Raw genomic sequence first — 27,042 nt, forward strand, 5'->3', positions numbered from 1 at the left:
ATACCACTATACTGTAATATTATTAGTAATATATGTAATATAGAACATATAATTAATATTATTATATGGCATTATTATTAGTGTTATATTGTATTACATTATAATATTATTATCAATATTATATGTATATACAATATATTATATTATAAAACTGAGAGCGGGGGCCAGGTAAATGACCTTGGAGGGCCGCATCCGGCCCCCGGGCCTTAGTTTGGGGACCCCTGATCTAAACTATATAGATAGATATAGATATGGATTGATCTGCCTTCATTTGCTTTTTGTCCGGGTGGTCAGTCTGTCCGTCTGTCTATCTGTCTGAAATATCTGTCTATCCCTATCTATCTAGCTATCTATCTACCCTGTTTCCCCAAAAGTAAGACATCCCCAAAAAATAAGACCAAGTAGAAGTTTTGCTGAATTGCTAAATATAAGGCCTCCCCTGAAAGTAAGACCTAGCAAAGTTTTAATTGGAAGCATGCCCAGCGCCTGCCAAACAGAACACCATAGCATGCAGGATTGGTAAATGTACATACCAGTTGTACATGGAAATAATGGTAATAACATGAAATTCTTGATAGGATTCACAGTTTGTCTGGTTATACTGATTTGTGATGACTACTACTTTACAGTATATAATAAATGTTCATTTTTTTGTTCAACAATAAATGTGAATTCTTTTTCATGGAAAAATAAGACATCCCCTGAAAATAAGACCTAGCACATCTTTGGGAGCAAAAATAAATATAAGACACTGTCTTCTTTTCGGGGAAACACGGTATCTATCGAAACTGCATATATACAGACACAGATAGATATTGATATAGAGATGGGTCAATCGTTGTCTTCATTTGTTTTTGGTCCAGGTGATCTATCTATCTATCTATCTATCTATCTATCTATCTATCTATCTATCTCTATCTATCTATCTATCTATCTATCTATCTATCTATCTATCTATCTATCTGTCTATCGAAACTGCATATATACAGACACAGATAGATATTGATATAAAGGTGGGTTGATTGTTGTCTTCATTTGGTTTTGGTCCAAGTGATCTATCAATCTATCTGTCTGTCTATCTATCTATCTATCTATCTATCTATCTATCTATCTATCTATCTATCTATCTATCTATCTAAATTATATAGATAGCTACAGATAGATATTGATACCAGTATGGGTCTCCGTGTACTTCTTGTCCAGATATCTATCAAAACTATATACCGTAGATAGATACAGATACAAATACCGTGTTTTCCCGAAAATAAGACAGTGTCTTATATTAATTTTTGCTCCCAAAGATGCACTAGGTCTTATTTTCAGGTGATGTCTTATTTTTCCATGAAGAAGAATTCACATTTATTGTTGAACAAAAAAATGAACATTGATTATATACTGTACAGTAGTTGCCATCACAAATCAGTATAACCAGACAAACTGTGAATCCTATCAATAATTTCTTGTTACTACCATTATTTCCATGTATAACAATCTATGGTATGTATGTTTACTGATCCTGCATGCTGTAATGTTTTGTTTGGCAGGCATGTTTCTAAACAAAAACTTTGCTAGGTCTTACTTTCAGGGGAGGCCTTATATTTAGCAATTCAGCAAAACCTCTACTAGGTCTTATTTTCTGGGGATGTCTTATTTTAGGGGAAACAGGGTAGATATTGATATAGAGATAGGTTGATAGCTGCCTTGATGTGTTTCTTGTCCAAATGAATTATTTATCTACCTACTTACCTACCTACCTACCTACCTACCTACCTATCAATCCATATTTGAGAAATGTGTTTTCATGCAAACCACAATTGAAGACTCAGTATATGTATTTGCAATTGTTACGATGTGCTATTTGGCTTTATTATTATTCTTTTTGTGGTGGATCCCATGTCAAGAGGAGGGCCTACTAAAGGGCTTGCATTCGGCTCCGTGAAGAGATTAATGCCACGTTATGGAAACTGAGGCAGAAACCAGTTGCAGTAGATACGATATATTAGATCAACAATTGTTAAAACTAATATATTTATCCCTCAGAGGTTGTTCCGGTGTAGAAATATTGCCAGAAAATATCGAACCGAATTCACCGTATTAACATTTCGAGGATGTTCTCTTTTCATCCGTCGTATTTGCATCCCTTTTGGTTTAATGCAAACGCGTTCCAAGCCGGACAAAATGGTTTGACTCCATGCAAAAGAGGCATCCGGTTCTTTGGACCTCTTAGGGTCTGGAAAAAAAGATTAAGTCAAATATTGCAATGTATTTGGGTGGCAGATTCCATCCAAATACAGAGTTGTATGAAAAGAAGGCCTTGCTCAGACAGAGTAGTGACTTCCTAAGGAATTATTGGGAAAGATTAAATAATTTCCTTAACTCTTTCCTATTTAACTTGCAAAATGTATTTGAAACTTAAAGGAATTTCATGCTTAGACTTGGGAATGTCACATTTCCAAAACATTTAATTGTGGACATGGTTGCAAATGCAGCTAAGCCAAAAGGATTCATGTATTATATTATAATATTATATTGAATATATTATATTTTAATAATTTTGGATTAATTGCATTTGCACCTATGTCCAAATGCAACTAATCCAAAAGGATTCATGCATTATATTATAATATTATATTGAATATATTATATTTAAATAATTTTGGATTAATTGCATTTGCACCTATGTCCAAATGCAACTAATCCAAAAGGATTCATGCATTATATTAGAATATTATATTGAATATATTTATTGTATATTATATTATATATTATATTATATATGAATCATTTTGGATTAATTGCATTTGCACTTATGTCCAAATGCAACTAATCCAAAGGGATTCATGCATTATATTTTAATATTATACTGAATATATTTATTGTATATTATTTTATATATTATATTATATATGAATCATTTTGGATTAATTGCATTTGCACCAATGTCCAAATGCAACTATCCAAAAGGATTCATGCATTATATTATAATATTATATTGAATATATTTATTGTATATTATATTATATATGAATAATTTTGTATTAATTGCATTTGCACCTATGTCCAAATGCAACTAATCTAAAATAATTCATGCATAGTATTATATATTGTATATACAATATTATGTATACAATAATATATTATATTATATCACATAATCCAAAATAACAAACATTTATGGAGTCATGCACTTTGGATGATGCTACACAATCGATAGTTATGCTTCCAAATGGTCTACTTTATATCAGAAATGTATTATTATTATTATTATTATTATTATTATTATTATTATTATTATTGACTCAAAGACATAGTATGACACAGCAAATGAGATATATATGCTGGGTTTCATATCACAAAATCACAAGTCGAACACTTCCCAAGTGTTTAGGACTGTGAGATTATTATCATTATTATTATTATTATTGACACAAAGACATAGTAAGACACAGCAAATGAGATATATATGCCGAATTTCATATAGTAATAATTTTTAAAAAACAACCTAACACCCCAAAACAAACAATGGCTTCTTCTATTATTATTATTATTATTATTATTATTATTATTATTGACACAAAAGCATAGTATGACACAGCAAATGAGATATATATGCTGGATTTCAAATAATAATAATAATAATAATAATAATAATAATAATAATAATAATAATAATAATAGAAGGCATTGTTTGTTTTGGGGTGTTAGATTATTATTATTTTATGGCATAGCAAACAAGATAGACATGCTGGATTTCATATCACAAAATCACAAGTCGAACACTTCCCAAGTGACTAGGACTGTGTGATGTATTTTCGGATGATGCGTGCAGATCCCAGTCGGGTGGCCTTTTGCAGTTGGCAGATCATAATTTTGTCAATGTCTATTGTTTCCAAATGCCGGCTGAGATCTTTTGGCACGGCACCCAGTGTGCCCATCACCACCAGGACCACCTGCACTGGTTTCTGCCAGAGTCTTTGAAGTTCAATCTTGAGGTCCTGATAGCGGCTGAGTTTTTCCTGTTGTTTTTCGTCAATGCGACTGTCACCTGGGATGGCAACATCAATGATCCAAACCTTTTTCTTTTCCACAACTGTGATGTCTGGTGTGTTGTGTTCCAGAACTTTGTCAGTCTGGATTCGGAAGTCCCACAGTATCTTTGCGTGCTCATTTTCCAAGACTTTTGCAGGTTTGTGATCCCACCAGTTCTTTGCTGCTGGGAGGTGGTACTTGAGGCATAAGTTTCAATGAATCATTTGGGCCACATAGTTGTGCCTCTGTTTATAATCTGTCTGTGCGATTTTCTTACAGCAGCTGAGGAGATGATCCATGGTTTCGTTGGTTTCCTTGCAGAGTCTGCATTTTGGGTCATCAGCTGATTTTTCGATCTTGGCCTGAATTGCCTTTGTCCTGATGTCTTGCTCCTGGGCTGCAAGGATCAGGCCTTCTGTCTCCTTCTTCAGGGTCCCATTCGTGAGCCAGAGCCAGGTCTTCTCCTTATCAGCTTTTCCTTCAATTTTGTCAAGGAACTTTCCATGCAGTGTTTTGTTGTGCCAGCTGTCAGCTCTAGTTTGTAGTGCGGTTTTCTTGTACTGGTTTTTTGTCTGCTGTGTTTTGAGGAGTTTCTGATTTTTGACTTCAATCAAAGCAGGTTCTTCACTTTGCTTGACATATTCTGCCAGGGCATGTTCTTCTTCTTTGACTGCTTGTTTGACTTGTAAGAGTCCTCTGCCCCCTGATCTTCGAGGCAGATATAGCCGGTCAATATCACTGCGAGGGTGGAGTGAATGATGAATAGTCATGAGTTTTCTTGTTTTTCTGTCCAAATTGTCCAGTTCCACCTGTGTCCAATTTATAATGCCAGCAGTATATCTTATGACAGGTATGGCCCAGGTGTTTATGGCCTTGATGGTGTTGCCTCCATTGAGCTTGCTTTTGAGAATTTTTCTGACCCTTTGTGTGTATTCTTTGCTGACCACAGTTTTCACATGTTCATGCTTGATGTTGTCCAGCTGTAGTATGCCCAGATATTTATAGGCCTCTGGCTGGTGACACTTTATTGTTTGGCCATTGGGCATATTTATGCCCTCACTTTCAATGATTTTTCCCTTCTTCAATGCCACTGTCGAACATTTGTCCAAACCAAACTCCATGTTGATATCAGTGCTAAAAATTCGGACAGTGTTGGTCAGAGACTGGATTTCAGTTTCCGTTTTCCCACATAGCTTCAGGTCATCCATGTACATCAAATGTGAAATTTTGTGAGAATTCTTAGATATTTGATAGCCGAGATTTGTTTTTTGTAAGATTGTTGACAGAGGGATCATGGCAATAATGAAAAGCAGAGGGGACAATGAGTCTCCCTGGAAAATTCCTCTCCTGATGTTGACAAGTCCATAGCTTTCATTTCCAACAAACAGTTCAGTTTTCCAGTGCTCCATCATGTTTTCAATGAAGGTGCCAACTGTTTTACAAATCCCGATGGCGTCCAGGCACTTGATGATCCAGCTGTGTGGGAGTGAGTCAAAGGCCTTTTTGTAGTCAATCCACGTCATGTGAAGATTAGCTTTTCAGCTCTTACAGTTCTCCAGAATCATTTTGTCAATCAATAACTGGTCTTTTGTGCCCCTGCTTTTCCGTTTGTTGCCTTTCTGTTCATCTGGCAAGATGTTTTTTTTTTCAAGATAGTCTTGAATTCTGTCAGCTATGATGCCAGTCAGTAGTTTAAACATAGTGGGCAGACACGTTATTGGCCTGTAGTTTCCTGGTGCTGCTCCTTTTGCTGGATCCTTTTGTATCAGGTATGTTCTTCCAGTTGTTAGCCATTCACTGATACTTCCTTTCTGCAGCATCTCATTGAATTGTTGGGCCATTTTTCCATGTAAACTAATCAGATGTTTGAGCCAAAATCCATGAAGTTGATCACTACCAGGCAATGTCCAGTTCTTGACTTTTTGCACTCGTTTGCTGATCATTTCAGTTGTTATTTCCATCAGTTCCATTTTGTTCTGTGAGAATTTTCCTTCAAACTCCTTTATCCACCCAGCGTTTTTGTTGTAGTTTTTATTATTTTCCCAAAGTTCTTTCCAGAACTTCGTTGTTGCAGTTTTCTCTGGCTTTATGGTTACTGTGTCTGTTGTTTGGTTCAGACTCTGGTAGAACCGTCTTTGGTCTGATTGAAACAGTTGATTTTGTCTGTACTGGATGATTCTGGCTTCATACCTTTCAATTTTTCTGGCTGTTGCTGTAATTTGTTCTTTCACGATTTCCAAAGCTTCTTCAATTTTTCTGGTGTTCAGCCAGTACTTTCGGATCAGGTATTGCTTGATTTTGTCATTCTTCAGTTTCCTCTCTTTCATATTTTTCAGGTTACTTGCATCTGATCTAAGTTTCTTGATTTTCAACTCTAGCCTGACCTTCCACTTTGGTTTTCCAGTCGATTTTCTTTGGGGCTGCCTTGGTTGTAGGTTATTATTATTATTATTGGTTATTATTATTATTATTATTATTATTATTATTATTATTATTATTATTATTATTATTTCTATTAGCCCACTTTCCATTCTTAAGTCTCCAAGCATTTATTACAATGTTATGTGGGACACACAGACAAGATTGCCATGTCTTCAATTACATAACAAACCGCATTTGTTCCACAATAGAGATGCACCAAGAATATAGGTCCATGGGGCTGGCCAGAAATGGGGTTTTGCCTGAGCCCTAGATGTTGTCTTTTCCCATTAGCAATTGTTTGGGATTCTCTACTCCTTTAATTCAAATTGAAACCCAACCAAGTCCAGAGATTGCCATGTTTGGGAGGCATGCAAAGCAGGTTGCTTTTAGATATTGCGCCCAAATTGCTGCTTGATGCAAAGTTTCCCCAGATTTGCACAGCAAAGGTAAGCGCTTTATCGCTCTCAATGAGGTTAGGTCTTTTTTGTCCCCATTAATGGTCATCCCATGGGTTTTGTAGGGGTTTCTTCGGCAAGGATTCAGAGGTGTCCAACCTCTGAAATTTTTTGCCTCCAGTTCATCCATTAAAGGCCAAATATTGCTCTTTTTCTGGACATTTTAGTGACATTTCGATTTTGTTGTTTACATTGTTTTCTTGACTTTCCCAATTGCAAGAAGTGCAGGAGTGGCTATGCTGATTTGTTTGAATAGAAACCGTACTTCAGCCCTCAATGGGAGTTTAGTTCAACCTTCTCTAGTTCGACCCTTAACGGGAGATGTAATTTGGTCCTCAATGGGAGTTGTAGCTCATCTCTCAATGGAAATTGTAGTTTGACCCTCAATGGGAGTTGTAGTTTGACACTCAATGGGAGTTGTAGTTTGACCCTCAATGGAAATTGTAGTTTGACCCTCAATGGGAGTTGTAGTTTGACACTCAATGGGAGTTGTAGTTTGACCCTCAATGGAAATTGTAGTTTGACACTCAATGGGAGTTGTAGTTTGACCCTCAATGGAAATTGTAGTTTGACCCTCAATGGGAGTTGTAGTTTGACCCTCAATGGAAATTGTAGTTTGACCCTCAATGGGAGTTGTAGTTTGACCCTCAATGGGAGTTGTAGTTTGACCCTCAATGGGAGTTGTAGTTTGACCCTCAATGGAAATTGTAGTTTGACACTCAATGGGAGTTGTAGTTTGACCCTCAATGGAAATTGTAGTTTGACCCTCAATGGGAGTTGTAGTTTGACACTCAATGGGAGTTGTAGTTTGACCCTCAATGGAAATTGTAGTTTGACACTCAATGGGAGTTGTAGTTTGACCCTCAATGGAAATTGTAGTTTTACACTCAATGGGAGTTGTAGTTTAGCCCTCAATTAGAGTTGTAGTATGACACTCAATGGGAGTTGTAGTTTGACCCTCAATGGAAATTGTAGTTTGACCCTCAATGGGAGTTGTAGTTTGACCCTCAATGGAAATTGTAGTTTGACCCTCAATGGGAGTTGTAGTTTGACCCTCAATGGAAATTGTAGTTTGACCCTCAATGGGAGTTGTAGTTTGACCCTCAATAGGTGTTGTAGTTTGACCCTCAATGGAAATTGTAGTTTGACCCTCAGTAGGAGTTGTAGTTTGACCCTCAATGGAAATTTTAGTTTGACACTCAATGGGAGTTGTAGTTTAGCCCTCAATTAAAGTTGTAGTTTGACCCTCAGTAGGAGTTGTAGTTTGGCCCTCAATGGGAGTTGTAGTTTGACACTGAATGGGAGTTGTAGTTTGACCCTCAATGGAAATTGTAGTTTGACCCTCAATGGGAGTTGTAGTTTGACCCTCAATGGAAATTGTAGTTTGACCCTCAATGGAAGTTGTAGTTTGACCCTCAATGGGAGTTGTAGTTTGACCCTCAATGGAAATTGTAGTTTGACCCTCAATGGGAGTTGTAGTTTGACCCTCAATGGAAATTGTAGTTTGACCCTCAATGGGAGTTGTAGTTTGACCCTCAATGGAAATTGTAGTTTGACCCTCAATGGGAGTTGTAGTTTGACCCTCAATGGAAATTGTAGTTTGACCCTCAATGGGAGTTGTAGTTTGACACTCAATGGGAGTTGTAGTTTGACCCTCAATGGAAATTGTAGTTTGACCCTCAATGGGAGTTGTAGTTTGACACTCAATGGGAGTTGTAGTTTGACCCTCAATGGAAATTGTAGTTTGACCCTCAATGGAAATTGTAGTTTGACCCTCAATGGGAGTTGTAGTTTGACACTCAATGGGAGTTGTAGTTTGACCCTCAATGGAAATTGTAGTTTGACACTCAATGGGAGTTGTAGTTTGACCCTCAATGGAAATTGTAGTTTTACACTCAATGGGAGTTGTAGTTTAGCCCTCAATTAGAGTTGTAGTATGACACTCAATGGGAGTTGTAGTTTGACCCTCAATGGAAATTGTAGTTTGACCCTCAATGGGAGTTGTAGTTTGACCCTCAATGGAAATTGTAGTTTGACCCTCAATGGGAGTTGTAGTTTGACCCTCAATGGAAATTGTAGTTTGACCCTCAATGGGAGTTGTAGTTTGACCCTCAATAGGTGTTGTAGTTTGACCCTCAATGGAAATTGTAGTTTGACCCTCAGTAGGAGTTGTAGTTTGACCCTCAATGGAAATTTTAGTTTGACACACAATGGGAGTTGTAGTTTAGCCCTCAATTAAAGTTGTAGTTTGACCCTCAGTAGGAGTTGTAGTTTGGCCCTCAATGGGAGTTGTAGTTTGACACTGAATGGGAGTTGTAGTTTGACCCTCAATGGAAATTGTAGTTTGACCCTCAATGGGAGTTGTAGTTTGACCCTCAATGGAAATTGTAGTTTGACCCTCAATGGAAGTTGTAGTTTGACCCTCAATGGGAGTTGTAGTTTGACCCTCAATGGAAATTGTAGTTTGACCCTCAATGGGAGTTGTAGTTTGACCCTCAATGGAAATTGTAGTTTGACCCTCAATGGGAGTTGTAGTTTGACCCTCAATGGAAATTGTAGTTTGACCCTCAATGGGAGTTGTAGTTTGACCCTCAATGGAAATTGTAGTTTGACCCTCAATGGGAGTTAGTTTGACCCTCAATGGAAATTGTAGTTTGACCCTCAATGGGAGTTGTAGTTTGACCCTCAATGGAAATTGTAGTTTGACCCTCAATGGGAGTTGTAGTTTGACCCTCAATGGAAATTGTAGTTTGACCCTCAATGGGAGTTGTAGTTTGACCCTCAATGGAAATTGTAGTTTGACCCTCAATGAGAGTTGTAGTTTGACCCTCAATGGAAATTGTAGTTTGACCCACAATGGGAGTTGTAGTGTGACACTCAATGGGAGTTGTAGTTTGACACTCAATGGAAATTGCAGTTTGACCCTCAATGGGAGTTGTAGTTTGACCCTCAATGGAAATTGTAGTTTGACCCTCAATGGAAATTGTAGTTTGACCCTCAATGGAAATTGTAGTTTGACACTCAATGGGAGTTGTAGTTTGACCCTCAATGGAAATTGTGGTTTGACACTCAATGGGAGTTGTAGTTTAGCCCTCAATTAGAGTTGTAGTTTGACCCTCAGTAGGAGTTGTAGTTTGGCCCTCAATGGGAGTTGTAGTTTGACACTCAATGGGAGTTGTAGTTTAGCCCTCAATTAGAGTTGTAGTTTGACCCTCAGTAGGAGTTGTAGTTTGGCCCTCAATGGGAGTTGTAGTTTGACACTCAATGGGAGTTGTAGTTTGACCCTCAATGGTAATTGTAGTTTGACCCTCAATGGGAGTTGTAGTTTGACCCTCAATGGAAATTGTAGTTTGACCCTCAATGGGAGTTGTAGTGTGACACTGAATGGGAGTTGTAGTTTGACCCTCAATGGAAATTGTAGTTTGGCACTCAATGTGAGTTGTAGTTTGACCCTCAATGGTAATTGTAGTTTGACCCTCAATGGGAGTTGTAGTTTGACCCTCAATGGAAATTGTAGTTTGACCCTCAATGGGAGTTGTAGTGTGACACTGAATGGGAGTTGTAGTTTGACCCTCAATGGAAATTGTAGTTTGGCACTCAATGTGAGTTGTAGTTTGACCCTCAATGGGAATTGCAGTTTGACCCTCAATGGGAGTTGTAGTTTGACCCTCAATGGAAATTGTAGTTTGACCCTCAATGGAAATTGTAGTTTGACCCTCAATGGAAATTGTAGTTTGACCCTCAATGGGAGTTATAGTTTGACCCTCAATGGAAATTGTAGTTTGACCCTGAATGGGAGTTGTAGTTTGACCCTCAATGGAAATTGTAGTTTGACCCTCAATGGGAGTTGTAGTTTGACCCTCAATGGAAATTGTAGTTTGACCCTCAATGGGTGTTGTAGTTTGACCCTCAATGGAAATTGTAGTTTGACACTCAATGGAAATTGTAGTTTAGCCCTCAATTAGAGTTGTAGTTTGACCCTCAGTAGGAGTTGTAGTTTGGCCCTCAATGGGAGTTGTAGTTTGACACTCAATGGAAATTGTAGTTTGACCCTCAATGGGAGTTGTAGTTTGACCCTCAATGGGAGTTGTAGTTTGACCCTCAATGGAAATTGTAGTTTGACCCTCAATGGGAGTTGTAGTTTGACCCTCAATGGAAATTGTAGTTTGACCCTCAATGGGAGTTGTAGTTTGACCCTCAATGGAAATTGTAGTTTGACCCTCAATGAGAGTTGTAGTTTGACCCTCAATGGAAATTGTAGTTTGACCCTCAATGGGAGTTGTAGTGTGACACTGAATGGGAGTTGTAGTTTGACCCTCAATGGAAATTGTAGTTTGGCACTCAATGTGAGTTGTAGTTTGACCCTCAATGGGAGTTGTAGTGTGACACTGAATGGGAGTTGTAGTTTGACCCTCAATGGAAATTGTAGTTTGACCCTCAATGGAAATTGTAGTTTGACCCTCAATGGGAGTTGTAGTGTGACACTGAATGGGAGTTGTAGTTTGACCCTCAATGGGAATTGCAGTTTGACCCTCAATGGGAGTTGTAGTTTGACCCTCAATGGAAATTGTAGTTTGACCCTCAATGGAAATTGTAGTTTGACCCTCAATGGAAATTGTAGTTTGACACTCAATGGGAGTTGTAGTTTGACCCTCATTGGAAATTGTAGTTTGACACTCATTGGGAGTTGTAGTTTAGCCCTCAATTAGAGTTGTAGTTTGACCCTCAGTAGGAGTTGTAGTTTGACCCTCAATGGGAGTTGTAGTTTGACACTCAATGGGAGTTGTAGTATGACCGTCAATGGGTGTTGTAGTTTGACCCTCAATGGAAATTGTAGTTTGACCCTCAATGAGAGTTGTAGTTTGACCCTCAATGGGTGTTGTAGTTTGACCCTCAATGGAAATTGTAGTTTGACCCTCAATGGGAGTTGTAATTTGACCCTCAATAGAAATTGTAGTATGACCCTCAATGGGAGTTGTAGTTTGACCCTCAATGGAAATTGTAGTTTGACCCTCAATGGGTGTTGTAGTTTGACCCTCAATGGAAATTGTAGTTTGACCCTCAATGGGAGTTGTAGTTTGACCCTCAATGGAAATTGTAGTTTGACCCTCAATGGGAGTTGTAGTTTGACCCTCAATGGGAGTTGTAGTTTGACACTCAATGGGAGTTGTAGTTTGACACTCAATGGGAGTTGTAGTTTGACACTCAATGGGAGTTGTAGTTTAGCCCTCAATTAGAGTTGTAGTTTGACCCTCAGTAGGAGTTGTAGTTTGGCCCTCAATGGGAGTTGTAGTGTGACACTCAATGGGAGTTGTAGTGTGACACTCAATGGGAGTTGTAGTTTGACACTCAATGGGAGTTGTAGTTTGATACTCAATGGGAGTTGTAGTTTGATCCTCAGTAGGAGTTATAGTTTGACACTCAATGGGAGTTGTAGTTTGACACTCAATTAGAGTTGTAGTTTGACCCTCAGTAGGAGTTGTAGTTTGGCCCTCAATGGGAGTTGTAGTTTGACACTCAATTAGAGTTGTAGTTTGATCCTCAGTAGGAGTTATAGTTTGACACTCAATGGGAGTTGTAGTTTGACACTCAATTAGAGTTGTAGTTTGACCCTCTGTAGGAGTTATAGTTTGACACTCAATGGGAGTTGTAGTTTGACACTCAATTAGAGTTGTAGTTTGACCCTCAGTAGGAGTTATAGTTTGACACTCAATGGGAGTTGTAGTTTGACACTCAATTAGAGTTGTAGTTTGACCCTCAGTAGGAGTTATAGTTTGACACTCAATGGGAGTTGTAGTTTGACACTCAATTAGAGTTGTAGTTTGACCCTCTGTAGGAGTTATAGTTTGACACTCAATGGGAGTTGTAGTTCGACACTCAATTAGAGTTGTAGTTTGACCCTCAGTAGGAGTTGTAGTTTGGCCCTCAATGGGAGTTGTAGTTTGACACTCAATTAGAGTTGTAGTTTGACCCTCAGTAGGAGTTGTAGTTTGACACTCAATGGGAGTTGTAGTTTGACCCTCAATGGGAGTTGTAGTTTGACCCTCAATGGGAGTTGTAGTTTGACACTCAATGGGAGTTGTAGTTTGACACTCAATGGGAGTTGTAGTTTGACACTCAATGGGAGTTGTAGTTTAGCCCTCAATTAGAGTTGTAGTTTGACCCTCAGTAGGAGTTGTAGTTTGGCCCTCAATGGGAGTTGTAGTGTGACACCCAATGGGAGTTGTAGTGTGACACTCAATGGGAGTTGTAGTTTGACACTCAATGGGAGTTGTAGTTTGACATTCAATGGGAGTTGTAGTTTAGCCCTTAATTAGAGTTGTAGTTTGACCCTCAGTAGGAGTTATAGTTTGACACTCAATGGGAGTTGTAGTTTGACACTCAATTAGAGTTGTAGTTTGACCCTCAGTAGGAGTTGTAGTTTGGCCCTCAATGGGAGTTGTAGTTTGACACTCAATTAGAGTTGTAGTTTGACCCTCAGTAGGAGTTGTAGTTTGGCCCTCAATGGGAGTTGTAGTTTGACACTCAATTAGAGTTGTAGTTTGACCCTCAGTAGGAGTTATAGTTTGACACTCAATGGGAGTTGTAGTTTGACACTCAATTAGAGTTGTAGTGTGACACTCAATGGGAGTTGTAGTTTGACACTCAATGGGAGTTGTAGTGTGACACTCAATGGGAGTTGTAGTGTGACACTCAATGGGAGTTGTAGTTTGACACTCAATGGGAGTTGTAGTTTGACATTCAATGGGAGTTGTAGTTTAGCCCTTAATTAGAGTTGTAGTTTGACCCTCAGTAGGAGTTATAGTTTGACACTCAATGGGAGTTGTAGTTTGACACTCAATTAGAGTTGTAGTTTGACCCTCAGTAGGAGTTATAGTTTGACAGTCAATGGGAGTTGTAGTTTAACACTCAATTAGAGTTGTAGTTTGACCCTCAGTAGGAGTTGTAGTTTGGCCCTCAATGGGAGTTGTAGTTTGACACTCAATTAGAGTTGTAGTTTGACCCTCAGTAGGAGTTATAGTTTGACACTCAATGGGAGTTGTAGTTTGACACTCAATTAGAGTTGTAGTTTGACCCTCAGTAGGAGTTGTAGTTTGACACTCAATGGGAGTTGTAGTTTGACACTCAATTAGAGTTGTAGTTTAACCCTCAGTAGGAGTTGTAGTTTGACACTCAATGGGAGTTGTAGTTTGACACTCAATTAGAGTTGTAGTTTAACCCTCAGTAGGAGTTGTAGTTTGACACTCAATGGGAGTTGTAGTTTGACACTCAATGGGAGTTGTAGTTTGACACTCAATTAGAGTTGTAGTTTGGCCCTCAATGGGAGTTGTAGTTTGACACTCAATTAGAGTTGTAGTTTGACCCTCAGTAGGAGTTGTAGTTTGACACTCAATGGGAGTTGTAGTTTGACACTCAATGGGAGTTGTAGTTTGACACTCAATTAGAGTTGTAGTTTGGCCCTCAATGGGAGTTGTAGTTTGACACTCAATTAGAGTTGTAGTTTGACCCTCAGTAGGAGTTATAGTTTGACACTCAATGGGAGTTGTAGTTTGACACTCAATTAGAGTTGTAGTTTAACCCTCAGTAGGAGTTGTAGTTTGACACTCAATGGGAGTTGTAGTTTGACACTCAATTAGAGTTGTAGTTTAACCCTCAGTAGGAGTTGTCGTTTGACACTCAATGGGAGTTGTAGTTTGACACTCAATGGGAGTTGTAGTTTGACACTCAATTAGAGTTGTAGTTTGGCCCTCAATGGGAGTTGTAGTTTGACACTCAATTAGAGTTGTAGTTTGACCCTCAGTAGGAGTTATAGTTTGACACTCAATGGGAGTTGTAGTTTGACACTCAATTAGAGTTGTAGTTTAACCCTCAGTAGGAGTTATAGTTTGACACTCAATGAGAGTTGTAGTTTGACACTCAATTAGAGTTGTAGTTTGACCCTCAGTAGGAGTTGTAGTTTGGCCCTCAGTAGGAGTTGTAGTTTGGCCCTCAATGGGAGTTGTAGTTTGACACTCAATTAGAGTCATAGTTTGACCCTCAATGGAAGCTGTAGTTTGGCACTCAGTGGGAATTGTAGTTCAGCCTCAATGGGAGCTGTAGCTCAGCTCTCAATAGGCGTCATAGTTTATCCCTGAATAAGAATTATAGTTTGGGCTTAAATGGAGTTGTAGTTCGACCCCCAGTGAGTGCTGTAGTTTGGGCTTCAATGGGAATAGCTTTAATTACTTTCCTAAATGCAAGTTGTTGCAAATCACTGGGTTCCTGTGATTTTTCCAGGCTGTACAGCCATGTTCCTGCAGCATTCTCTCCTGACATTTCACCCACGTTTATGGCAGGCGTTCTCAGAGGTTGTGAGGTCTGTTGGAAACTCGGCAAGAGGGATTTATATATCCGTCAAATGTCCCGGGTGGGAGAAAGAACTCTTGCCTGCTTGAGGCAAGTGTGAATGTTGCATTTGGCCACCTTGATTAACATTGAATAGCCTTGCGGCTTCAAAGCCTGGCTGCTTTCTGCTTGGGGGAATCCTTTGTTGGAGGTGTTTACTGGTCCTGATTATTTCATGTCTGGAATTCCCCTGTTTTATGAGTCTTGATCTTTATTTATTGTCCTGCTTTTAGAGTTTTTAAATACTAGTAGCCAGATTTTGTTCATTTTCATGGTTTCCTCATTTCTGTTGAAATTGTCCACATGCTTGTGGATTTCAGTGGCTTCTCTGTCTAGTTTCCAACAGACCTCACAACCTGAGGATGCCTGCCATAGAGGTGGGCGAAACGTCAGGGGAGAATGCTGCAGGAACATGGCCACACAGACCGGGAAACTCACAGCAACCCAGTGATTCCAGCCAGGAAAGCTTTCGACAAAACATTATTTTGCTTTGTTTATGTTGTTTCTTTAGTTGCAAGAAGTCTGGAATCTTGATTTATTTATGTATTTATTTTGCATGGTTTTAGTTGCTTTTCTAGTTGCAAGAAGTCTGAGATATTGATTTATTTATGTATTTATTTTGCATTGTTTACTTTATTTCTTTCGTAGCAAGAAGTCTGGAATCTTGATTTATTTATGTATTTATTTCGCATTGTTTTCTAGTTGCAAGAAGTCTGGAATCTTGATTTATTTATGTATTTATTTTGCATTGTTTATGTTGTTACTTTAGTTGCAAGAAGTCTGGAATCTTGATTTATTTATGTATTTATTTTGCATTGTTTCCTAGTTGTGAGAAGTCTGGAATCCTGATTTGTTTATATATTTATTTTGCATTGTTTTAGTCGCTTTTCTAGTTGCAAGAAGTCTGGAATCTTGATTTATTTATGTATTTATTTTGCATTGTTTACATTGTTTCTTTAGTTTCAAGAAGTCTCGAATCTTGATTTATTTATGTATTTATTTTGCATTGTTTTCTAGTTGCGAGAAGTCTGGAATCTTGATTCATTTATATATTTATTTTGCATTGTTTTAGTTGCTTTTCTAGTTGCAAGAAGTCTGGAATCTTGATTTATTTATGTATTTATTTTGTATTGTTTTCTAATTGCAAGAAGTCTGGAATCTTGATTTATGTATGTATTTATTTTGCATTGTTTTCTAGTTGCACAAAGTCTGGAATCTTGATTTATGTATGTATTTATTTTGCATTGTTTTCTAGTTGCACAAAGTCTGGAATCTTCATTTATGTATGTATTTATTTTGCATTGTTTTCTAGTTGCACAAAGTCTGGAATCTTGATTTGTTTATATATTTATTTTGCATTGTTTTAGTTGTTTTTCTGGTTGCAAGAAGTCTGGAATCTTGATTTATTTATGTATTTATTTTGCATTGTTTTCTGGTTGCAAGAAATCTGGAATCTTGATTTATTTATGTATTTATTTTGCTTTGTTTCAGTTGCTTTTCTAGTTACAAGAGAGGTCTGGAATCTTGATTTATTCATTTATTTATTTTGCATTGTTTTCTAGCTGCACAAATTCTGGAATCTTGATTTATTTATGTATTTATTTTGCATTGTTTTCTAGTTGCAAGAAGTCTGGAATCTTGATTACAGTAATTAATTAATCAGCCCCAATGGGTTTTTAATAATCTATCCTGTTTTTATTACAATTTTGCCATTTATGTGTTTTAAATGCAATTTTTTATCCTGTATTTTTGTTTTAATTGATATATTGTATTACTGTTTTATCTTTTTATAGTGTGATTTCTATTATGTTGCCTATGTTTTGTTCTATGTTGTTTGGGCCTCTGCCCCATGTAAGCCGCCCCGAGTCCCCGCGGGGAGATGGTGGCGGGGTATAAATAAAGTTTTATTATTATGATTATTATTATTGTATTTATTTTGCAATGTTTTAGTCGCTTTTCTAGTTGCAAGAAGTTTTAATCTTGATTTATTTATGTATTTGTTTTGCATTGTTTTCTGGTTGTACAAAGTCTGGAATCTTGATTTATTTATGTATTTATTTTGCATTGTTTTCTAGTTGCAAGAAGTCTGGAATCTTGATTTATTTATGTATTTATTTTGCATTGTTTTCTAGTTGCAAGAAGTCTGGAATCTTGATTTATTTATGTATTTATTTTGCATTGTTTTCTAGTTGCAAGAAGTCTGGAATCTTGATTTATTTATGTATTTATTTTGCATTGTTTTCTAGTTGCAAGAAGTCTGGAATCTTGATTTATTTATGTATTTATTTTGCATTGTTTACATTGGTTTTTTTTTTATTGCAAGAAGTCTGGAATCTTGATTTATTTATTTACATGTCTTTTCTTTGCTTCTGGTCCAGGCTTGACCCCCTTCTCTGCGCCCGTTCCTGAGAAGCCCACCTAGAAGACCCCTCAATGGACGAATGGGACCCCCCGCAGTGGAAGAAGGAGGTGGAGAGCCTCAAGTACCAGCTGGCCTACAAGCGGGAGATGTCCTCCAAGACCATCCCCGAGTGAGTTCTTCTCGTCCCTGGCATTCAATACTTTAGCAGGCATTCAAAAGGGACCCCTAAAGGCCATCCAGCTTCACATATATTGCCGGATTTGTGGAAAAATAGGGCTATAGTGAAATGGCAGACAAAGGTTTGAGGCAATGAGACAAAGAGAGTTCCGGTGGCTGTAGAAAAAATGACGTTTATTCTCAATGGCCAGTGAGAATACAGCAATAAGAAAAAGGAGACCTTCTCCTGTCATCAGGAAAGCGAAGGTACTGGAACAAAGGATCACAAGTTCTTATATACCCTTTTTCCTCCATCTACTGCGTCACACAGGTATTATCAATCACCAATTAGTGTCAAAAAAGTCTTACTGGGCACTTAACTAAAAAGCTATTTTTGCATTTTCCTAAAATATAGACTACTTTCAAGAACCCTGACCCTCCATTAGCCTTATCTCAGGAATTCCCATCTCATCCATTAGGGGTTCTCATTAATTAAGGAGAATCCCCTTATCTTAGCTGTCAGAGACCCATTAGCACTCCCCTCATGGCGCCAGGTCTTATCTTGACATCCCAAAAAGCCTTAATTTGTCTCTTGTCCATTACCTTATCTATTCTTGTTGACATTTAACATATGTCTCTGGCACTTGAGTGAACTTTGGTCTTGCTATGGGTAGACAGTTATTTTGCTGAGCAGAGTGTATTTTTTAAGGCTACGCACACAATTTGCTGGTGATTACCTATTTTCCTATTTCTATTTTTTTAACATGATTACATTCAGTATATAGTTTCCAATACAAGTATTATATTTTCCCAATACACCTTCATCAAAAGAATCATAATATCCTAGAGTTGGGACCCCTAAAGCATCATCAAAGCCCTCCCGACAGATGGCCACCCACCCTCACAGACATTGCCTTGTTCATGGAAAAATAGGGCTATAGAATTATAATATCCTAGAGTTGGGACCCCAAAAGTACCATCAAAGCCCTCCCGACAGATGGCCACCCACCCTCACAAACATTGCCTTGTTCATGGAAAAATGGGGCTATAGAATCGTAATATCCTAGAGTTGGGACCCCCGAAGCACCATCAAAGCCCTCCCGACAGATGGCCATCCACCCTCACAGACATTGCTGGGTTCATGGAAAAATGGGGCTATAGAATTGTAATATCCTAGAGTTGGGACCCCCGAAGCACCATCAAAGCCCTCCCGACAGATGGCCACCCACCCTCACAGACATTGCCTTGTTCATGGAAAAATAGGGCTATAGAATTGTAATATCCTAGAGTTGGGACCCCAAAAGCACCATCAAAGCCCTCCCGACAGATGGCCACCCACCCTCACAGACATTGCTGGGTTCATGGTGTCTTTTCTCCCTTTAGGCTCCTGAAATGGATAGAAGACGGGATCCCGGAGGACCCTTTTCTGAACCCGGAGCTGATGAAGAACAACCCCTGGGTGGAGAAGGGCAAGTGCGCCATCCTCTAGCCCATCGTCCACGGCTTCTTTCAAAGCGAATGCGGACACATGGCATCCCAGGATTTCGGCTGGCTCTCCATTGAGAACAACATGTAAAAAAATCGGTCGCTAAATGGTCTAGTTTCTAGAGCAGAATGGTTTATTATGGGATCTTTATGGGATATTTTGCAAATGCCAGCACTGGAAAAATTCCCCGCGTATATATATATAAATATATATATATATATATATTTGTCTGTATATCTGCTTTATGAACAAGACCTGCATTTGGGTGCTTTGTGATTATTTCAAGGCAGATGCTTTTCTATCCATCAGTCCTTTTTTTGTGTTGTCGAAGGCTTTCATGGCCGGAATCACTGGGTTGTTGTGAGTTTTCCGGGCTGTATGGCCATGCTCCAGAAGCATTCCCTCCTGACGTTTTGCCCACATCTATGGCAGGCATCCTCAGAGGTTGTGAGGTCCGTTGGAAACTAGTAATGATGATGATGACAATGTATCTCCCAAAAGAGACTCAAAGTAGACTAATCCTGAGCTTATGGCTGCTGCATATAACATTCCAAAATAATATTCCAAAATATTATTATTATTAATAATAATGATGATGATGGTGTATCTCCAAAGGAAACTCAAAGTAGACTAATCCTGAACTTATAATGGCTTCATTTAATATTCCATATTATTATTATTAATAATAATAATAATAATGTATCTACAAAAGGAGACTCAAAGCAGACTAATCCTGAGCTTATAGTGGCTTCATTTACTATTCCAAAATAATAATATTAATAATAATGTATCTCCCAAAGGAGACTCAAAGCAGACTAATCCTGAGCTTATAGTGGCTTCATTTACTATTCCAAAATATTATTATTATTATTATTATTATTATTATTATTATTATTATTATTAATAATAATAATAATGTATCTTCCAAAGGAGACTCAAAGCAGACTAATCCTGAGCTTATAGTAGCTTCATTTACTATTCCAAAATATTATTATTATTATTATTAATAATAATAATATTAATAATGTATCTTCCAAAGGAGACTCAAAGCAGACTAATCCTAAGCTTATAGTGGCTTCATTTAATATTCCAAAATAATAATAATAATAATAATAATAATAATAATAATAATAATAATAATAATGGATCTCCCAAAGGTGACTCAAAGCCGACTAATATTGAACCTATGGCTGCTGCATTTAACATTCAATAATAATAATAATAATAATAATAATAATAATAATAATAATAATAATAACAATCACAGTCCTAGACACTTGGGAAGTGTTCGACTTGTGATTTTATGATATGAAATCCAGCATATCTATCTTGTTTGCTGTGTCATAATAAAATAATAATAATAATAATAATAATACATCTCCCAAAGAGGACTCTAAGCAGACTAATACTAAAAACCATGCAATGGGTAGTTTCCAACAGACCCCACAACCTCTGAGGATGCCTGCCATAGATGTGGGCGAAAGGTCAGAAGAGAATGCTACTGGGACATGGCCATACAGCCCGGAAAACTCACAGCAATCCAGTGATTCCGGCCATGAAAACCTTTGAAAAAACACATCTTTTCTTTCTTTCCTTTCTATCCTTCTTGCTTTCTAATTCTTTCATTTTCTTGACTTGTAAAGGAACATGCATGTTTTATAAACTACACTTTATCGATTGTTTTAAATACTTGGGCTTGTTTGCTTTTTTGTATCAGTTTTGTAGTTGAAACAAAACAAAACAAAAGGGACTGAAGCCATGCAAAACGTGACGGGTGCAATAAAGAACAGCAGCGCTGGGTGTGTCTCGAAGTCATTTATTTCTCAATGGAATGGAAAGTCATACAAAACAAAATCCCTGTATAGCACATGCAAAACATATTCTCTTCCGTGGCTCTGATTTCGCCCTCAGAACAGATCCTTGATGTAGACGTTTCTCCGAACGGCATTGGAAACTCCTTCGTTGAACCGGAACCAGACGTCACTGTTTCCTACCGCTTTCCCGATCTGCTTTTCTACGGGGTTCTTTTCGGGGATTTGGTCAGCTATAGGGGAAAATACGGGATAGACCGAGAAAAGAAGCTCTTTAGAAGGAGAAAAGGATCTAAAATAATGCAATTCTGGGAAGGGAATATAGTTATAGGTGAGCTAACATACACATTTGCAGGATGAGCTCCAAAACACAAAACCCAGTCAATTTTAACTAAGAATTTGAAATTCACATCTGTTGCGCCCCGCTATGAGGCAGGGAGAAATTTTATTATTATTATTATTATTGACACAACGACGTTGTATGACACAGCAAACAAGACAGATATGCTGGATTATTATTATTATTATTAAATTGGAGAAATCCTCTCTAGACTGTGCAAGGAAACTGACGAAACCATTGATCATATCCTCAGCTGCTGTAAGAAAATCGCACAGACAGACTACAAACAGAGGCACAACTATGTGGCCCAAATGATTCATTGGAACTTATGCCTCAAGTACCACCTCCCAGAAGTAAAGAACTGGTGGGATCACAAACCTGCAAAAGTATTGGAAAATGAGCACGCAAAGATACTGTGGGACTTCCGAATCCAGACTGACAAAGTTCTGGAACACAACACACCAGACTTCACAGTTGTGGAAAAGGAAAAGGTTTGGATCATTGATGTTTGCCATCCCAGGTGACAGTTGCATTGACGAAAAACAACAGGAAAAACTCAGCCGCTCTCAGGACCTCAAGATGGAACTTCAAAGACTCTGGTAGAAACCAGTGCAGGTGGTCCCGGTGGTGATGGGCAAACTGGGTGCCGTGCCAAAAGATCTCAGCCGGCATTTGGAAACAATAGACATTGACAAAATTACGATCTGCCAACTGCAAAAAGCCACCCAACTGGGATCTGTGCCCATCATCCGAAAATAAATCACACAGTCCGAGACACTTGGGAAGTGTTTGACTTGTGGTTTTGTGAAACGAAATCCAGCATATCTATCTTGTTTGCTGTGTCATAATAAAATAATAATAATAATAATAATAATAATAATAATAATAATAATAATAATATATTGGAGAACTCCTCTCTAGGGAAATATTATTAATATTATTAATTATAATTATAATAATAAAATTTATGTTATAATTATTATTAATACAGTAGAGTCTCATTTATCCAAGACTCGCTTATCCAAGGTTCTGGATTATCCAATGCATTTTTGTAGTCAATATTTTCAATACATCATGATATTTTGGTGCTAAATTCGTAAATACAGTAATTGCAACATAACATTACTGCGTATTGAACTACTTTTTCTGTCAAATTTGTTGTATAACATGATGTTTTGGTGCTTAATTTGTAAAATCATAACCTAATTTGATGTTTAATAGGCTTTCTCTTAATCCCTCCTTATTATCCAAGATATTCGCTCATCCAAGGTTCTGCCGGCCCGTTTATGTTGGATAAGTAAGACTCTACTGTAATCATATAATTGTTATGATAATTACTAAAATGTTATTTACACACAGCCTGTTAATATTTCTCCCTAATCTGTTAATAATGTTATTTATTCCCAGTCTGCTAATAATCATAATTTATATTTATCCCCAGCCATATTATTATTATTATTATTATTATTATTATTATTATTATTATTATTATTATTATTATTGGAGAACTCTCTAGGAAATATTTATAATTATAATAATTGTAATTATTAGGCTGCGAACAAATTATGATTATTAGCAGGATGGGAAGAAATATATTAACAAGCTGGGAAGAAATGACATTATTATTAACAGGTTGGGGAGAAATATTATTAACAGGCTGGGAATAAATAAAATTATTACTATCAAAAGACTGGGAAGAAATATTACTATTAATACATTGTTAATGCTATGGAATGATGGGTGTTGTAGTCTGCAGCACTGAATGGCTCAATTATTAGGAAACAAGGATAAGAAAACTTACCTGTTGAAGGAGTCGCCTTCTTCTTGACAATGATGCGGCCGAAGAAGTCAGTTTCCGGCTGCGGAAAAGAAGAGAGCCATAATAATGCCTCCTCCAATGCAGAAGCAGGATTGCCATCTGTTGGGAGGGATCGGATTGTGTATTCCTTTACTGCAGAATGAGGTTGGACTCTAGGATTCTAGACATCACAGCTCAAGGCTATTACAGGCTTTGGTGAGGCACCGGACCTCTTTGGCAGAGAAGTCCCATATAAACTCCATGATTCCGTAGCATGGAGTCGTGGCAGTTAAAAGTGGTGCCAAACTGGGTTAACTACACAGTGTAGATGCACTCGGGCCCTTGGCCAGCTCACCTTTTCCTCGAAGGTGGCTCTCTTCACAATCTGGTCCAGGCGCTGCTCATGGTTTCGGATCCCAGATTTCAGTTTTCCTTTCTGCTCTTCTTTTTCTTGGCTTGAGCTTGTCATGGAGAACTAAGGAAGGAAGCAAGCAAGGAAGGAAGAGGAATGCATGAACGTGAGAAGGAAGCCAGAAAAAAATAAATGATTATATATATAGTAGAGTCTCACTTATCCAACAAACGAGCCGGCAGAACGTTGGATAAGCAAATATGTTGGATAATAAGGAGGGATTAAGGAAAAGCCTATTAAACATCAAATTAGTTTATGATTTTACAAATTAAGCATCAAAACATCATGTTATACAACAAATTTGACAGAAGTAGTAGTTCAATATGAAGTAATGCTATGTAGTAATTACTGTATTTACGAATTTAGAACCAAAATATCACGATATATTGAAAACATTGACTACAAAAATGCGTTGGATAATCCAGAACATTGGATAAGCGAGTGTTGGATAAGTGAGACTCTACTGTATATATATTTGTGTATGTATACACACTATAATAAAATATTAAATATTTAAAATATTAAAAATAAAATGACAATACAGTAGAGTCTCACTTATTCAAGATAAACGGGCCGGCAGAACATTGGATAAGCGAAAATCTTGGATAATGAGGGATTAAGAAAAAAGCTTATTAAACAAAAATTACATTATGATTTTACAAATTAAGCACCAAAACATGTTTTACAAGAAATTGACAGAAAAAGCAGTTCTATACACAGTAATGTTATATAGTAATTACTGTGTTTAAGAATTTAGCACCAAAACATTGCAACATTTACTACAAAAACAATGACTACTAAAAGGCAGACAGAACCTTGGATAAGTGAAGCTTGGATAAGTGAGGCTCTACTGTATATAAAATATAAAAATATACGTACAGTAGAGTCTCACTTATCCAACATTCGCTTATCCAAGGTTCTGGATTATCCAAGGCATTTTTGTAGTCGATGTTTTCAATACATCGTGATATTTTGGTGCTAAATTCGTAAATACAGTAATTACTACATAGCATTACTGCCTATTGAACTACTTTTTCTGTCAAATTTGTTGTCTAACATGATGTTTTGGTGCTTAATTTGTAAAATCATAACCTAATTTGATGTTTAATAGGCTTCTCCTTAATCTCTCCTTATTATCCAACATATTCACTTATCCAACATTCTGCTGGCCCGTTTATGTTGGATAAATGAGATTCTACTGTATCTATATATATATAAAAGGGTAATGAAATTTCGGCCTAGGACAAAAGAACAAAACTACACATCCCAGAAACACTAAACTTGGCAGCACAGCCCCTCATCCATGCCTCTGCGTTCATACAACAAAAAGAAAAGAAAAACAAAGTCCTAATTAGAGGGAGATGAATAATTGTTTTTATCCAATTGCTGCCAGTTAGAAGGCTAAGCTCCGCCCACTTGGTCTCCTAGCAACCCACTCAGCCCAGGGGACAGGCAGAGTTAGGCCTCACTTAGGCTTCTTCCACACTGCCTATAAAATACAGATTATCTGATTTGAACTGGATTATATGGCAGTGTAGACTCAAGGCCCTTCTACACAGCTATATAACCACACAGCTATATATAATGGACTTAATGTCATGGGAAAACCTTTACCCTTTACCTTAATGACCACCAATTCCTCAATACTTTATTTCCCATACCACCATACTACGCCACAGCAACGCGTGGCCGGGCACAGCTAGTAAATAATAAAAATGTAAAAATATAAAAAATAAAACTGTCAAATACAAAAACACCTTAAAATATAAAAAACAATAAAGGGCATCAGCAACTTGTCAATAAGTAAAATCAATAAATGATCAATATTAGCTCACCGGATCGGCATTCCTGGCCTGGAGAAGGGCTTCCATCCGCCGCATCTTCTCCAAGTCGATTTCCCTCGCGATCAATTGCTTGGTCTGATAGGAGAGCGGTTTCCGAGACGGGAGATCCGGGAAACGGCACACTTCCTCCACGTTCCTAGGGATTTGTTTGCCTTGATTCATCTAGGTATTCATTTATGAATTTCCCCAGCAACACTTACATATTTTATATTAGGAATGGTGGGAGCTGAAGTCCAAAACACCTGGAGGGCCAAGATTTGCCCAGGCCTGGTCTATAGAGAATAACATGGTTCCCTCTGGATTCCCAGGAAGAGGATGCGAGGGGGACTCACGGTTCGAGGGCGAAGAGGTAGGTCCCGTCGGGGCTGCGCTCCTGGAGGAAGGTCAGGTTGAAGGCCAGCATGGTGCCCACCAGCTCCGCCAACTGCTGCCTCTCCTTCTGGCTGAACAGCTGTGGGTTCACCTGAGGACAAGAGCAAAGTAAGATAGGGTTAGAGACCAGGAGACATGTTGTCAGTTATTATTACTGTATTTGGACACCAGGGTGCATATTATTATTTATTATTATTATTATTATTATTATTATTATTTTATTATGACACAGCAAACAAGATAGATATGCTGGATTTCGTATCACAAAATCACAAGTCGAACACTTCCGAAGTGTCTAGGACTGTGGGATGTATTTTCGGATGATGCGCGCAGATCCCAGAGACGGTCAAGTTGGCCGTCTATTGGGAACTGGGAAGCGAGGGCAAATGCAGGACAACTGGTCCCTAAATGGAAAATAAAACCACACAATGCCCTATGTGCCAATGTGGAGGGCTCCTTACCGGCCTCAGCTTTGGAGAGATGATTTCCAAGAGGAAGTCGAGAACCTCAAGGACGAGAACCTGGAACCCGAAGCGGCTGCGAGAACCTGGCCCCATCCCAGTCGCCATGGATGACACCAGGTTCTGCCTCTGGCTCCGCTTCGCCAGGCACTGCATTCGACATAAGAATAAGAATAATGTTAGTGACATGATAATAATAATGACAATAATAATAAGAATAATGTTAGTAACATGATAATAATAACGGCAATAATGACAATGATAATAACAAGTGACAACAATAATGGATAGTAATAATAATAATAATAACAATAATAATAATACTTCTCCCTGGGGGACCGACCTCCTGCTGGCTGCTGGGGAAGGCCAGGTGGGGGACGTTGGGGGCAGCAAAGAGGAAGTGGAAGGCGACGGGGAGGAAGGGCAGGAAGCGCAGCAGGTGGAAGCTCTGCCCATTCAGGGCCACCTGGTTGACCAAGTCAGCGAAGCCCAGCCACTCCAGGCCCAGGCAGGCCAAGTCCAAGGAGGAACCCTTCACCTTCATGCGGAGGAAGTTCTCAAACAGACCCTGCAAGAGAAGCACGGTCACGTTTAATCCACCCATTCCCATGGAGGGCCTCCTTCATCTTATTATGGCTGTTTTATATGATCTTATTTGTTTTATGACTTGCTTTATTGTTGATTGATTAGTATTATTGTTGTGTTTTATA

At 38.1% G+C, this 27,042-nt stretch overlaps 2 protein-coding genes across 6 annotated transcripts in view; one reads left to right on the top strand and one right to left on the bottom strand.

Moving 5' to 3' along the window:
* The window catches only part of gng13 (G protein subunit gamma 13), a 24,540-nt gene extending 3,448 nt beyond the window's left edge, over positions 1-21,092 (top strand). The window contains exons 2-4 of one of the 2 annotated variants that reach the window (XM_062964214.1): positions 16,546-16,573; positions 17,669-17,821; positions 19,192-21,092. In XM_062964214.1, the coding sequence (XP_062820284.1) occupies positions 17,724-17,821; positions 19,192-19,297 (204 nt within the window). In that variant the 5' untranslated portion in view covers positions 16,546-16,573; positions 17,669-17,723 and the 3' untranslated portion in view covers positions 19,298-21,092. The remainder of the gene's footprint in view (positions 1-16,545; positions 16,574-17,668; positions 17,822-19,191) is intronic. The other variant, XM_062964213.1, reaches the window with a different exon arrangement.
* Positions 21,093-21,094: 2 nt separating this feature from the next.
* The window catches only part of chtf18 (chromosome transmission fidelity factor 18), a 30,363-nt gene continuing 24,415 nt past the window's right edge, over positions 21,095-27,042 (bottom strand). For all 4 annotated transcript variants that reach the window (XM_008122159.3, XM_008122155.3, XM_008122158.3 and 1 more), the window contains exons 17-23: positions 26,676-26,900; positions 26,333-26,482; positions 25,832-25,962; positions 25,491-25,635; positions 23,599-23,718; positions 23,247-23,304; positions 21,095-21,338 (exon numbers count right to left, since the gene is read on the bottom strand). In XM_008122159.3, coding sequence (XP_008120366.2) covers positions 21,202-21,338; positions 23,247-23,304; positions 23,599-23,718; positions 25,491-25,635; positions 25,832-25,962; positions 26,333-26,482; positions 26,676-26,900 — 966 coding nt within the window. In that variant the 3' untranslated portion in view covers positions 21,095-21,201. The remainder of the gene's footprint in view (positions 21,339-23,246; positions 23,305-23,598; positions 23,719-25,490; positions 25,636-25,831; positions 25,963-26,332; positions 26,483-26,675; positions 26,901-27,042) is intronic.

This window comes from Anolis carolinensis, unplaced genomic scaffold, assembly GCF_035594765.1.
Source record: "Anolis carolinensis isolate JA03-04 unplaced genomic scaffold, rAnoCar3.1.pri scaffold_13, whole genome shotgun sequence".
NCBI lineage: Eukaryota > Metazoa > Chordata > Lepidosauria > Squamata > Dactyloidae > Anolis > Anolis carolinensis.